This window comes from Lactuca saligna, chromosome 7 (assembly GCF_052625555.1).
Source record: "Lactuca saligna cultivar CGN05327 chromosome 7, ASM5262555v1, whole genome shotgun sequence".
Lineage (NCBI taxonomy): Eukaryota > Viridiplantae > Streptophyta > Magnoliopsida > Asterales > Asteraceae > Lactuca > Lactuca saligna.
In genome coordinates, this window is record NC_136423.1 from 185,117,864 (window position 1) to 185,131,624 (window position 13,761).

The 13,761-nt window shown below is 39.1% G+C and overlaps 1 protein-coding gene across 1 annotated transcript; it reads right to left on the reverse strand.

The window, feature by feature from the left end:
* Positions 1 to 12,646: 12,646 nt before the first annotated feature.
* LOC145007533 (uncharacterized) lies at positions 12,647 to 13,462 on the reverse strand. The gene has a single exon (XM_078966446.1). It carries the CDS (start codon positions 13,460 to 13,462, stop codon positions 12,647 to 12,649), a length of 816 nt encoding a protein of 271 aa, XP_078822572.1.
* Positions 13,463 to 13,761: the final 299 nt, after the last annotated feature.

The following is a 13,761-nucleotide window of genomic DNA, read 5'->3' on the forward strand; positions in this document are numbered from 1 at the left end:
GAAGGGAAACTCCCAATGAGATACTTGGGAATTCCTCTTATCTCTACTAGACTGTTCATTCGGGACTGCAAAAGGCTTGTTGATAAAGTCCGATGCAGAATTGGAGATTGGAGGAACAAATTCTTATCTTATGCAGGAAGACTTCAGCTCATTTCTTTGGTTCTTCTTTCTCTTCCTGTGTATTGGGCTTCATGTATTCTTATTTCGGCTGCTATTACTAAGGAGATTGAGTGATTGATGAAAAATTTTCTTTGGGATTGTGATGAGTCCAAAAAAGGGAGAGTTAAAGTTGCTTGGTCCTCTATTTGCAAACCAGTGGAGTATGGGGGTCTTGGTCTCAGAAACCTTAGAGCTTGGAATAAAGCTATTCTGTCTAAGAGAATTTGGATGATCATTTCCAACTATGATTCTTTATGGGTGAAATGGATAAACACTTATGTTTTAAAAGGAAGAAGCTTCTGGGATGTGGATGAAAAACATGATTTGAGTTGGAGCTGGAGAAATTTGATTAGATTAAGACCTCAATTTAGAAATCATTTTTATCCTAAAGTTGGGAATGGTGCCAATACTTTGATATGGTTCGATGATTGGCATCACCTAGGAGCTTTATCTTATGTTCTATCACCAAGAGAGATTGGTAGTGCTGGTTTCAGAGTTTCAGACAAGGTCAAGGATGTTATTGTTGATAATCATTGGTTTTGGCCTTCGGATTGGATTTCTATTATCCCTCAGCTAAATGAATTTCAACTTCCGGTTCTTGACCCTTTGGTTGCTGATAGAGTCTTATGGAGGAAAAGAGATGGTCAAATGGTTGAGTTTGATATCCATCAAGTTTGGATTGATCTTTGCAATTGTGGTCAAAAGGTCCCTTGGGTTCACCTTGTTTGGTTCAAACAACGCATTCCTAGACACGGTTTTATTTTATCGCTTGCCATACAGGAGAGACTCATGACACAGGATAAAATTAGATTCTGGGACAAAAATAAAAGTCTCAAGTGTACTTTATGTAATTTGTAGCCAGATTCGCATTCTCATTTGTTCTTCGAATGCCCTTATTCTTCTTTGATTTGGAAGGCTGTGAAAGATAAAGTGGAGTTAAAAAGTGGCCCTTACAAATGGAAAGAGATTATTGAAGACCTTCAGGTTTCCATTAAAGGAAAGAGCATTCAAGTTTTTATTATGAGAATTGCCTTTGCAGCCACGATTTATCATGTTTGGAGGGAAAGGAATTCTAGATTATTTCGCAGAGGCAAGATTGAAGAGAATAAAGTGATTTTGCATATTTTTTAGGACATTCGACTTAAGATCATTGGGCTTAAAATTGATTTTGTGGGGTTTAATAACTCTGTTAGAAGGAAGTGGGGTATCCCTGTTGGTGACGGAAAAATTGATTGTCTTGATGATTAAAGGAATTGATGGTTTTGGGTTTAGCAATTTTCCTCTAAAAATTGCTCTGCTTATCGGTTTTATCCCGATATTCTTTAGGATTTTTCCTTTAGAAGTGGATTTCATCTTACTTATGGGTCTTATCCCCATAAGTGGTTGTTTTCCTCCTTGGCAACTTGGAGTCTCCACTTTGGTGGGTGCCACTGCTAGTTCGATTAGCAAGTGGTGGGATAATTACCCGTTAATACTAGGGATTGGGTACGTTTTCCTTAAACTGTACCACAATTGGGTTGGTTGTTTCCTTTGTAACTATAAAAACAACCACTTTCTGGATTTATGAAATAATTGTACGGTTATTGCTATCCGGTTTATCCCGGATTCATTGGAATTTTTTCCTTTGAAGTGGATCTTTTCTTAATGCAAATGGGTTTGATCCCCATTAGTTGGTGCTTTCTTCCTAGGCAACTAGGAATCTCCACTTATGTGGGTGCCACTTCTAGTTTGATTAGCAAGTGGTTGGATATTCACTCGGCAATACACGGGATTGGGTACGTTAACCTTAGACTGTACCACTTACAGGTTGGTTGTTTCCTTTGTAACCATAAAAACAACCACTTTTGGATCCTTAGGGATTTTTTTATGATAACTGCTTTCTGTTTTATCCCAGATTTCATTGGAATATTTTCCTTTGAAGTGGTCATCTTTTTAAAGCAAACGGGTTTGATCCCCGTCAGTTGGATGTATATTCCTAGGCAACTGGGAATCTCCACTTTAGTGGGTGCCACTGCTAGTTCGATTAGCAAGTGGTGGGATATTTACCCGTCAATACACTGGATTGGGTACGTTAACCTTAGACTGTACCAAACTTGTTCCAGCTGCCTGCTTACTGTTGGATAAGGTGTCTAAGTCCATAACTTATTTGGTATATACTTGACCCGACCCGGCATGGTCCATTTGGGTTGCATTTCATCCAAACTATTTATGGATAATTTTATGAGAGTTATACACATATTATTATTAATACATTATAAGTTATAACATATTAATATGAAGTCATGTTATTTAATTAGTCTTAGTCTTAAATTAATTATGAATTAATTTAGAGATTAAAAGGAAGACTAATTAGATTGTGGGCTATTGATTTTATATGGTGTGGGCTAACACCCATTTGTTAGTGGGCTAGGCTTGTATGGAAGTCCATGGAGCTTTTAACCCATGGATCCTTGGAAAAGGAAAGGTCATGGGTTATTAGGGTTTCACCCTAATCATGTACACTATATAAGCATGCTTATGTTGCATGAAATAGCCACTAGTGTGTGTGCTTGTGTGTGGCCGAAAATTGTAGTGTGTGTACACTCTCTCAAAGTTTTCCAAGAGTTTGTGGTGATTTGTGATTCCATTTGAGGCATTCACACTATTGGTTCTTGGCCCTCAAACTCCTTAAGAATCAAACTCATCAAAAAGGTATGTAATCTCTTCTAACTCTTTTATGTTTAAAAGTTCCCCATGCCATGTTAGATAGGTTATAAACCTTGGAAAATTAGTATTTTGCATGTATTTAGACAAACATAGATCCAAGGTTTATTAGAGTTTCATGCACACTTAGGAAGTGTTAGATTGCTCAAAACCCAACAGTGGTATTAGAGCCTAGGCTTGCTTGTTTGATACTTGATGCAAAATAGTTAAAAAAAAAAAAAAGTCGAAATCTTTGATGTCTGCATGATGGACTCGCTGAGTCAATGGGGGGACTCGACAAGTCCAAGGCAAAGTTCAACCTACTCGGCGAGTAGATTCGTGCACTCGTCGAGTAGAAGGTTCAGAATGCAGATTTTCGACTTTTGCTGCTGGAAATGGACTAGAAACTTTACCCCAAATTGTTTTGATGTTTTAAAACTTATTTTAGTGGGTGTAATGGTTGTACTAATCCATTTGAAATAGCATATATCAAAATTTCATGCTTTGTATGTGTTCATATAATTTTGAAACTTTGATAATCATGTTCATGTTCTTATGAATTTAGAAGATGATAGGAATTATTTGATGAATTGTTTAGGATTAATTCTTGATCATTTATGTGTTTTAATGGAGTCCATAATTTGTTCTCAAGTTATGGATATCCAAAGGTCACATTTCTTTAACACACATTAAAAAACACATAAGTTACATAAGATGAAGAGTCTTCATTTTATGAACCTTTAATTCATAAATTATGAAATGAAAAGTTTTGAAGAGTTACAAAACTTGTCCTCAAGTTTTGGAATTTGGAAAAGTTTCACACACTTTAATAAACTTTAATTCCAACACTTAGAATTTTAAAAGTTAAAATTCAACACTTATACTATTTATAACATTAATGGTTAATTATATATATATATATATATATATATATATATATATATATATATATATATATATATATGTATGTATGTATAAGAACAAGTCGTTTTACCGTTAGTAGGCCTCATTCACGAAGCCAGTCTATAAGGTGGGTATAAGGTTGTTGCCTATAAAGTGGCGACTTAATGGGTGTATACTCTCACCCACCGCTTGCTTGACTGGTGGAGGGTCGTTAGCCGAACGGGTAAGATAAAGACTTATAATTCCAAATATTAGTTACTTTAGGAAAAATGTGAACATGGTGCTAATCCATGGAATTCACACTTTGTACATTACCAAGTTGTTGGTGGAGCGTGTGTGGTTAACCGACACACTAACTTTGACTAGTAAGGATCATGAAGGGTGACTTAATGTTTGTCATAGATCAATGGAGCGTGTGTAGTTAACCTGCACATTGATTAGGTGATAATATTCAGGGTACCAAGTGAATTGGCATGGTTATTCACACCTTGTTTTGTGATCCTCGGCATCCCAGTCACAAAACTTGAAGGGCACAATCGAGATTGAAACATGCCATTGAAAAGTTCTATGAATCTCAAAAGAATCTAGGAATTTCAAATCCAATTAAAACCTAATAAATCATTTCGTTTTCGTGGTGGAAATTGGTGAATCGTCATTCACTTACCTTTCAAATATATTATTACTTAGATTACGACATCCCTCTTCTAAGTATAATATATTGTGATTGGATCCTAGCCTTAATATTACATTTGGGTGTCTTATTAAGGACTCTATATATCTAATCTAAACTTACTTTCTTCTTTCAGATGTCTTCCAACACTAATGCTTCAGGCTCTAACCCAACTGGTTCTTTCTCTCTCATGAATCTTTGTGGGAGAGTCATCTTTGATGGTTCCAACTTCATGGACTGGATAAGGAACATCAGGATGGTAACTCGTTATGAGGACAAGGAATATGTCCTCGATAAGGATTTAAAAGAGCTTGATAAGTCTACTGCTACTCCTGAGGAGATCGCTGAATTCAGGACACATGAGAGAGATGCTACTAAGGTGGCATGTATCATGATGGCCACGATGACAGCCGAGCTCCAAAAGTCCTATAAGGACTTCTACCCTTTTGAGATGCACCAAGACCTGATGGAAAGGTACCATCAGAGTGCTCGTCAAGAGCGGTATGAAATAATCTCCTCCATGATAACAACTCGCATGAAGGACGGTGAATCCGTCACGGGCCACATGCAAAAGATGCAAAGGTATGTGGACCGTTTGCTGAAGCTGAATGTAAACTTCCCTGAGGAGTTGACAATTGACATCATTTTGCACTCCTTACCTTCTTGTTATGACCATTTTCGTATGACACATCATATGAACAAGGAGGAAGTTACCCTTAGCAAGCTTCAAGGACTCTTGAAGACCGCTGAAACCGGTCTTAAGGGCAAGTCGGTTGTTACCTCTACTACTCCTACTCCAACATCTACCCCTGTTTTGGCTATCGGGCAAGGCAAAGTGAAAAAGAGGAAGAACCCTTCGAAGGGTACCAAGGGAAAGTCTCTTGAAGGCTCCTCATCAAGGACCAAGAGCGGTTCTGCCACTCCTTCTGCCATTCCCAAGGATGCTGATTGCTACTATTGCTAGGACAAGGGGCACTGGAAGCGAAACTGCTCAAAATACTTGCAGGATATGAAGGATGGGAAAGTGAAACCCACCCACGCAGGTATTTACACAATATTGTCTAATAACTCACCATATTCTAACTCTTGGGTGCTTGATACAGGATGTGGTATTCACATATGTTCTGATTTGCAGGGCCTAAGAAGAAGTGAGGATGTGGAGCACGGGAAGATAAACTTGATCATGGGGAATAGTAAGGCTTCACCTGTTCCCAAGATTGGAGTTTATACTTTGTTGCTGAATAATGGGTTAAAATTAGATTTGAATAAATGTGTGTACTCGTCTAAAATAGCGAGGAATATTATTTCCTTTCATGCTTTGTACGAACAAGGTTTTACCTTTTCGTTTGATAATGAATGTGGTGGTATTAATGCTTTCTTTAAAAATGTGTTTTATTTTAAAGCATTACCTTGTGATGGTGTGTATGAAACTGTGTCGATTGTAGAAAACTTAGGAAATAATGTGTTGTATATTGATTCTTCTACTAGCCTAGATAAAGCATCATTGTGGCATTGTCGTCTTGGACATGTAAACAAGAAACGCATAGGCCAACTCCAAAAGAGTGGAGTCTTGGAATCATTCGACCTTAAATCGGATGATAGTTGTGAATCTTGTCTACTTGGAAAGATGACAAAATCACCCTTCATTGGAACTTGTGAAAGGGGTGAGGGTTTGTTGGACCTAATACATACTGATGTATGTGGACCATTCAAAACCGCCACAAGGGATGCTAATCGGTATTATGTGACTTTTATTGATGATTTTAGTAGATATGGATATGTCTACTTAATCAAACATAAGTCAGAAACCTTTGAAAGGTTTAAGGAATTCAAATAGGAAGTAGAAAATCAATTGGGCAGGAACATTAAGATGCTTCGATCCGATCGAGGTGGTGAGTATCTTAGCACCGAGTTCCTTGACTATCTTAAGGAGTGTGGGATTGTCTCACAATTGACTCCTCCCAGGACACCACAGCTGAATGGTGTAGCTGAGAGGCGTAATCGAACTTTGTTGGACATGGTTCGCTCTATGATGAGTCGAGTTTCGTTACTAATCTCTTTTTGGGGGTATGCCTTAGAGACTGCCGCCCATATCCTTAATCTAGTCCCTACAAAGAAGGTTACCAAAACACCTCATGGGATGTGGACTGGGAAGGTTCCCAATTTGGACCACATCAAAATTTGGGGTTGCGAAGCTTTCGTGAGGCCTGAAACTCATGATAAGCTTGAACCCCGAAGTGAAAGGTGTATTTTCATCGGCTACCCACAGAAATACTTCGGTTACCTCTTCTACAGACCCAGTGAGAATGTGGTCTTTGTAGCACGAAGAGGGGTCTTTCGTGAGAGAGAATTAATAAGCCAAGGAGACAGTGGGAGGCAAATTGATCTTAAAGAAATTCAAGAATCAATTGGTGAAGGAACCTCAGACACTAAGCAATCAACCCGAGGAGGAAACTCCTATTGATCCAGCTGACGAGTCTGTACCTCCGAGGCGTTCCACACGGGTTAGGAACGCACTTGCGTTTTATTATGGTTTTCATATTACTATGGAAGGTGATACATTTATCAGTGATAGTACACTGGTAAATTTGGATGAACCTAGCAGTGTTAAGGAAGCCATGGCAGGCCCGGAGTCTGCTAAATGGAAGGAGGCTATGGACAGCGAGATACAGTCCATGTATGACAATCAAGTTTGGAACTTGGTTGACCATGTACCAGGCCGTAAAACAGTCGGGTGCAAATGGATCTTCAAGAAGAAGACCATCATGGAAGGAAAAGTGCATACTTATAAGGCTCGACTGGTTGCGAAGGGTTTTACTCAGACTCAGGGTATTGATTATGATGAAACATTCTCGCCGGTAGCAAAGATTAAGTCTATTAGGGCTATGCTAGCCATTGCTGCATTTCATGATTATGAAATATGGCAAATGGATGTCAAAACCGCTTTTCTTAATGGAAAGTTCGTTGAGGATGTGTACATGAATCAGCCAGAGGGTTTTGTCAGTGCAGAGTACCCTAATAGAGTATGCAAGCTTGAGAAATCCATTTATGGATTAAAACAAGCATCTCGTAGCTGGAATCTTTGTTTCGATGAGAAGGTCAAAGAGTTTGGCTTCTCGAGAAGTGAAGATGAGTCTTGTGTGTATGTCAGAGCTAGTGGGAGTATAGTTAGCTTCTTGGTACTGTATGTGGATGACATACTACTTATAGGAAATGACATCCCAACCTTGCAGGAGGTTAAGTCTTGGCTTGGGAAGTGCTTTGCTATGAAGGACCTAGGGGAAGCTGCCTATATCCTACGGATAATGATATTAAGAGAAAGGAGTAAAAGACTAATTGGACTTAGTCAGAGTACCTACTTGGATAAGGTGTTGAAAAGGTTCAATATGCAGAATTCCAAGAAAGGAGATTTACCGATCCAAAGCAACACCAAGCTGAGTAAGACTCAGAGTCCGAGTACAGAGGCAGAGATAGCTAAGATGAGCCAATTACCGTATGCTTCCGCTGTTGGCTCAATCATGTATGCTATGACTTGTACCCGCCCTGATGTGGCCTTTGCTTTGAGCATGGTCAGCAGGTATCAGGGGAACCCTAGTAAAGCTCATTGGACTACGGTAAAGAACATTCTCAAGTACCTGCAAAGGACTAAGGATTGGATCCTTACCCTTAGTGGGAGTGATGACATGAGAGTATTAGGGTATAGTGACGCTAGTTTTCAGACTGATAGGGATAATTTCCGCTCTCAGTCGGGCTGGGTCTTCACCTTAAATGGAGGGGAAATCTCTTGGAAGAGTTCCAAGCAGGAGACAGTGGCTGATTCGACTTGTGAATCAGAGTATATAGCAGCGAGTGAAGCAGCGAAGGAGGCGATATGGATGAAGAACTTCATCGGAGACCTTAGAGTTGTGCCAGCTATTAAGGAGCCTATGGAAATTTTCTATGACAACAATAGTGCGGTTGCTTTAGCTAAAGAACCGAGAGATCATGGGAGATCCCGACACATTGACAGAATATATCACTTCATAAGACACAAGATAGAAGAAGGACTCCTCGTGGCAAAGAGGATATCGTCAGATGAGAACCCTGCGGATCCCCTTACAAAGGGACTGGCGAGGGCTAAGCATTTTTAGCATGCAAGGCGCATCGGGCTGAGGGACGATATTAGTTTTACAGATTAGATAGATTTTATGAAACTTGTAAAATGTAATCGACATTTGATGATGAATAAAATTGTGATTTATTTATGAGTAAGGAGTTGCTATCATTGTCAATTATTTACAATTGTTTCAGCTTTGCATGTTTTGACTTCCAGAATAATTAATTTATTCAAACCTCCACAATCGGTCATACGTCGGAAGTAGGTATGAATCAAGATTGTCATGAATTGGGTTTGTAGATGGCTAAAGGTGTTTAGACATGGCAATGATTGCTACAACGTTCATGAGTACTCATAAGTTATGAGTATTGGAATAAACCCACGCTCACTTGTATCACTTCATGGAATTTATCTCGAGTGATCGTGAGACGGTAATATCATATAAATCTTCAAACCTAGAGATATGAGTTGTTACCTATGAGTTGGTTGTGCATTGATTGCACATAAACGCATCAGTAACTTGATGTTATAAAACGTGCCTTTGTGTACAATTCAACAAGTAGTAGAACAAGTATATGAGTCGAAGTTTATTGGTTCCTTCTAGAAATAGAAGCGATATCTGGGCCCCTCGATGATTTTGTGTTGACCCATGTACCGGGCCCGGTCAGAACTAAATTGATGTGTTCAGTTGAGTTCTTTGTCAAACAAATCGGAAATCGAGAAAAAACTGCCAGACAATAAGCAAGACATAGTTCCATGTGTTTGTCCGACTGATATCATGAGAATAGAGGATTGTATGATCACTTATCTTAAAATGGCGCTTCATAGTTCAACAGAGTTTTCGAGAGCTACGATTGCCAGTTGGTTCCTGAAGTAATAGGCAAATACAGTTATTAGACTTATCCAAGTGGTAGTCTGTTGGATAAGGTGTCTAAGTCCATAACTTATTTGGTATATACTTGACCCGACCCGGCATGGTCCATTTGGGTTGCATTTCATCCAAACTATTTATGGATAATTTTATGAGAGTTATACACATATTATTATTAATACATTATAAGTTATAACATATTAATATGAAGTCATGTTATTTAATTAGTCTTAGTCTTAAATTAATTATGAATTAATTTAGAGATTAAAAGGAAGACTAATTAGATTGTGGGCTATTGATTTTATATGGTGTGGGCTAACACCCATTTGTTAGTGGGCTAGGCTTGTATGGAAGTCCATGGAGCTTTTAACCCATGGATCCTTGGAAAAGGAAAGGTCATGGGTTATTAGGGTTTCACCCTAATCATGTACACTATATAAGCATGCTTATGTTGCATGAAATAGCCACTAGTGTGTGTGCTTGTGTGTGGCCGAAAATTGTAGTGTGTGTACACTCTCTCAAAGTTTTCCAAGAGTTTGTGGTGATTTGTGATTCCATTTGAGGCATTCACACTATTGGTTCTTGGCCCTCAAACTCCTTAAGAATCAAACTCATCAAAAAGGTATGTAATCTCTTCTAACTCTTTTATGTTTAAAAGTTCCCCATGCCATGTTAGATAGGTTATGAACCTTGGAAAATTAGTATTTTGCATGTATTTAGACAAACATAGATCCAAGGTTTATTAGAGTTTCATGCACACTTAGGAAGTGTTAGATTGCTCAAAACCCAACACTTACCATTTCATCAATTTCAATCTTCTTTTTTTCTTTTTTCTCCTTAACCAAAGACTGCATAGAACAAACATTGTTAAGATCAAATAAACCCTAAACCCTAAACCCTACTCGCCGAGTCTGTTCTTCGGACTCGGCGAGTCCGTGCCATGAAATGACTCAAACTTGCTCATAAGGGCAGATCCAATCCATTAACCCATAGATCCAGTCCTTCCAAGCTTATTTAGCACGTAAAGCTACAATCTTGATTCACATACAATCTCTATATGACCATATATGATGTTTTTGACTCAAATACTACAACACAAGGCCATAAACTCCATTGCTATACATCAAGCTTGATGAGTGAGGCTCTCTGTACCTCTATGGATCCAGATCCAGAGCCTCAACATAAGGAGGGAACTATTTGGCATCAAAACATCCCATAAATGTCCATAAGAAACCCTAAATCCCATTATACTTCACAAAACAGAAGATAGATCGAATTCATACCTCTAGATTGATGATCTAAGCTTCAAATCCACGAAATGGCAACCTCTTTTGCTTCCTCTTGCCTAGAATCTTCTCCTTCTTTGCTAAATGACACACACAAGGTCAAGAATGCTTCCTTTCTCTCTCAAAACGTTCAAGCACACAATGGTTTCTCTCTAAGGGTTGGGTGAGCAAAAAGACAGCCATAAGGCCCTTTAAATAGGCCACAAACCCTGGAAATTAGGGTTTCACCACACAACGTGGACTCGCCGAGTCCACTCTTGGACTCGTCGAGTCCGGACGCGAACCCGTGCCCAAATCCGTGGTCCTACTCGACGAGTCTGGGCTCCAACTCGCCGAGTCCACTCACAATTTCCATAAATAATCCAAAATAAATACCTGGAAATTCCAGGCTGTTACACAAACGATATGAGGGAAAATGTTTTACAGCTTAGTAGACTAGATAGTGTACTGAAAGATAGGAATATTTTACAGACAAGTACTTCATAGATCACAGATACGAAAGGCTATTCCTTATCAAAAGAAAAGATGTACTAGACATCTTTTAACGGTGATGGGAATTCCTCGGGCGAACCCTAAGGTCTTCCATCTGACGTACCACTTCTTAGAGTTATCGTTCATGAGCTCTCTGGCGAATTCGAAGTTGTGTGACTTCAGCTCGAGAGGCAGCTAGTTGTTGCTGTAGAGTCTCATTAGTCCTTCTGGTCCTTTCCATCGCCTCTTCAAGATGGCGAATGCGGATTGTGTTGACTTGAACACACACAATGATCCTAGTTATCATATAATAAACATATAGGTTACTAATTAGTCAATTAAAAACTAATTAATCAAGTTAAGACACCCTAGGTCATGGAAACACTTTGATTCAAGTGCTATAGGTACCAAAGTGTTGCATCTAAGGGTTATATGACATGGTGTTGGAGTTTATGGCCCATGAACCACCCCCTTATGGAGTTTACGGCCCATGACCATTTCCCCATGAGTTTATGCCCGTAAACTCATGGTACTAAGTGCCAAATTGTGTTTTAAGGTCTTACAAGTCATGATTGCACATCCAAAGATCAAGTCCAAGCCTTACGAAAGCATTAGGGGCCCATTAAGGCTCCTTTGTGGAGTTTACGGCCAAAGGACCATATCCTTTGGTGTTCACGGCCATAAACTCTCTTACGGACATGTTTTGATTGTTGTTTAAGGTCTTAAATACTTCTAGGAAGGATCAAGGTTGGCATCCAAGGCTTAGGAAGGGACTTATGTCCATTTTACCACCTTAAAAGGGGTTTACGGCCCAAGAACATCCTTGGCCATAAACTCCTTTGTTCTTATGTTATTTGATGATTTTCAAGTGTTATCAAGTTCATATTAAGCACACAAGAAGCTAGGGCAAGTGTACTTAGGGTTTAGGGTTTAGGGTTTAGGGTTTAGGGTTTAGGGTTTAGGGTTTAGGATTTAGGGTTTAGGGTTTAGGGTTTAGGGTTTAGGGTTTAGGGTTTAGGGTTTAGGGTTTAGGGTTTAGGGTTTAGGGTTTAGGGTTTTGGGTTTCGGGTTTAGGGTTTAGGGTTTAGGGTTTAGGGTTTCGGGTTTAGGGTTTAGGGTTTAGGGTTTAGGGTTTTAGGTTTAGGGTTTAGGGTTTAGGGTTTTTTTTTTTTTTTTGGAAAAAAGGGAATCCCCTTGGTAAAATATATTAAATATAGGAAGAATTACAAAAGAAAGGGCAAACGCCCAAGAAAAGAAAAAAAGACAAGCCAAGCTAAGGGACATGCCCCAAAGCAAGGCAAAACAAACAAACAACTAGAGACTAACTAACAAGATAAAAAAACTAAAATCGTCATCCCTGGTCAATTGGGGAGGAGATACAACCACCATGAGAAGAGCTCGGAAGTGCGTCTGAAGCTGGGAGGGTATCTTTCGACTGCATAACAGGAGGGACACGCGAATCATCTTCAATATCAACCACTCTTTGATGAGATAGAGCATCGAACATGTTAGTGGAAACTTTTTCCTTTACGGTTGACAGGTTTATAAACTTGAGAAATCTGTAAAGCAGGGCCTTTTCCTTTACGGTTGTCATTGGGGATCTTCTTTTTTAGTATTGGAACTGATCTAGTTTTCCTCTTGACCTTTTGGAATCCTTCATTATCAACCTCTTTTAGTGGGGGCATTGTCGGCTTTGGGGTTGGAGTACTAGTTGTGTGAATTGGGCATGTGGCAAGGTCATGACCAAAAATTTTGCAATGGTCACACCTCTTAGGATTCCAAGGATACTCCACTCGAAGTTTTGTAGAAGTTGCACCTTTATTCACGATCGCTTCGATTTTTATTTCTTTAGCCCAAGGATCTTTAGCCGACATCTCGATGAGGATACAGGCGAAAACCGCTCTACCCGTAGCTCTTTCACACATAGTAGTAGTGTAAGAATCAACCTCCAAAGGTTTTCCAAGTTTTCTAGCAATGAGACTAAGACCATCCTTATTAAAAAGTTGGAGGGGAATGCCAAAAATATTAACCCAAACGGGAACCCGATCATGAGTTGGTTGTTCTATGAAAACGTTTGGGTCCCATTTGCGGATGAAGAGAGGAATACCATTAATCTTCCAAATTCCCTTTTGAAGAATATAATTCATACCCATAAGATTGTCAAATTTGAAGAAGAAAACATCATCATCATTTATGAAAAGATCGCAAAGGCCATGATCCTTCCACAACTCTTGTGTACGTTGTTTAACAATCGGAAATGCAAGTCTTTTCCCCACAAAATATCCATATAAGGTTTGTTCAAATGGGATGCTACCTTTTTCCATGATTTCCGAGAGGATAATAATATGATCATCATCTAAGGAATCAACAATATTAATGAAGTCTAAAGATAAAGATTTAGGGGGGACCTCATCGTGACTACCATAATTAAATATGTGGGAAGAAGGATCCTCCGCGGTAGCTGGATCATTATGGACGAGATCAGGAATGGGCCCAGTAGACGAATTATTATTCTGGCCCAATAATACTTGCGCAAATGAAAGAGGTTGCTAGGTAGAAACTTGTGACATCCCCAAAATCACGGCCAGAAAAGACCGATTTTCATTTATGCTTTTAAAATAAT

Excerpts from the sequence above, each read along its gene's own strand:
- LOC145007533 (XM_078966446.1), bottom strand. The coding sequence starts at position 13,462 with ATGGAAAAAGGTAGCATCCCATTTGAACAAACCTTATATGGATATTTT.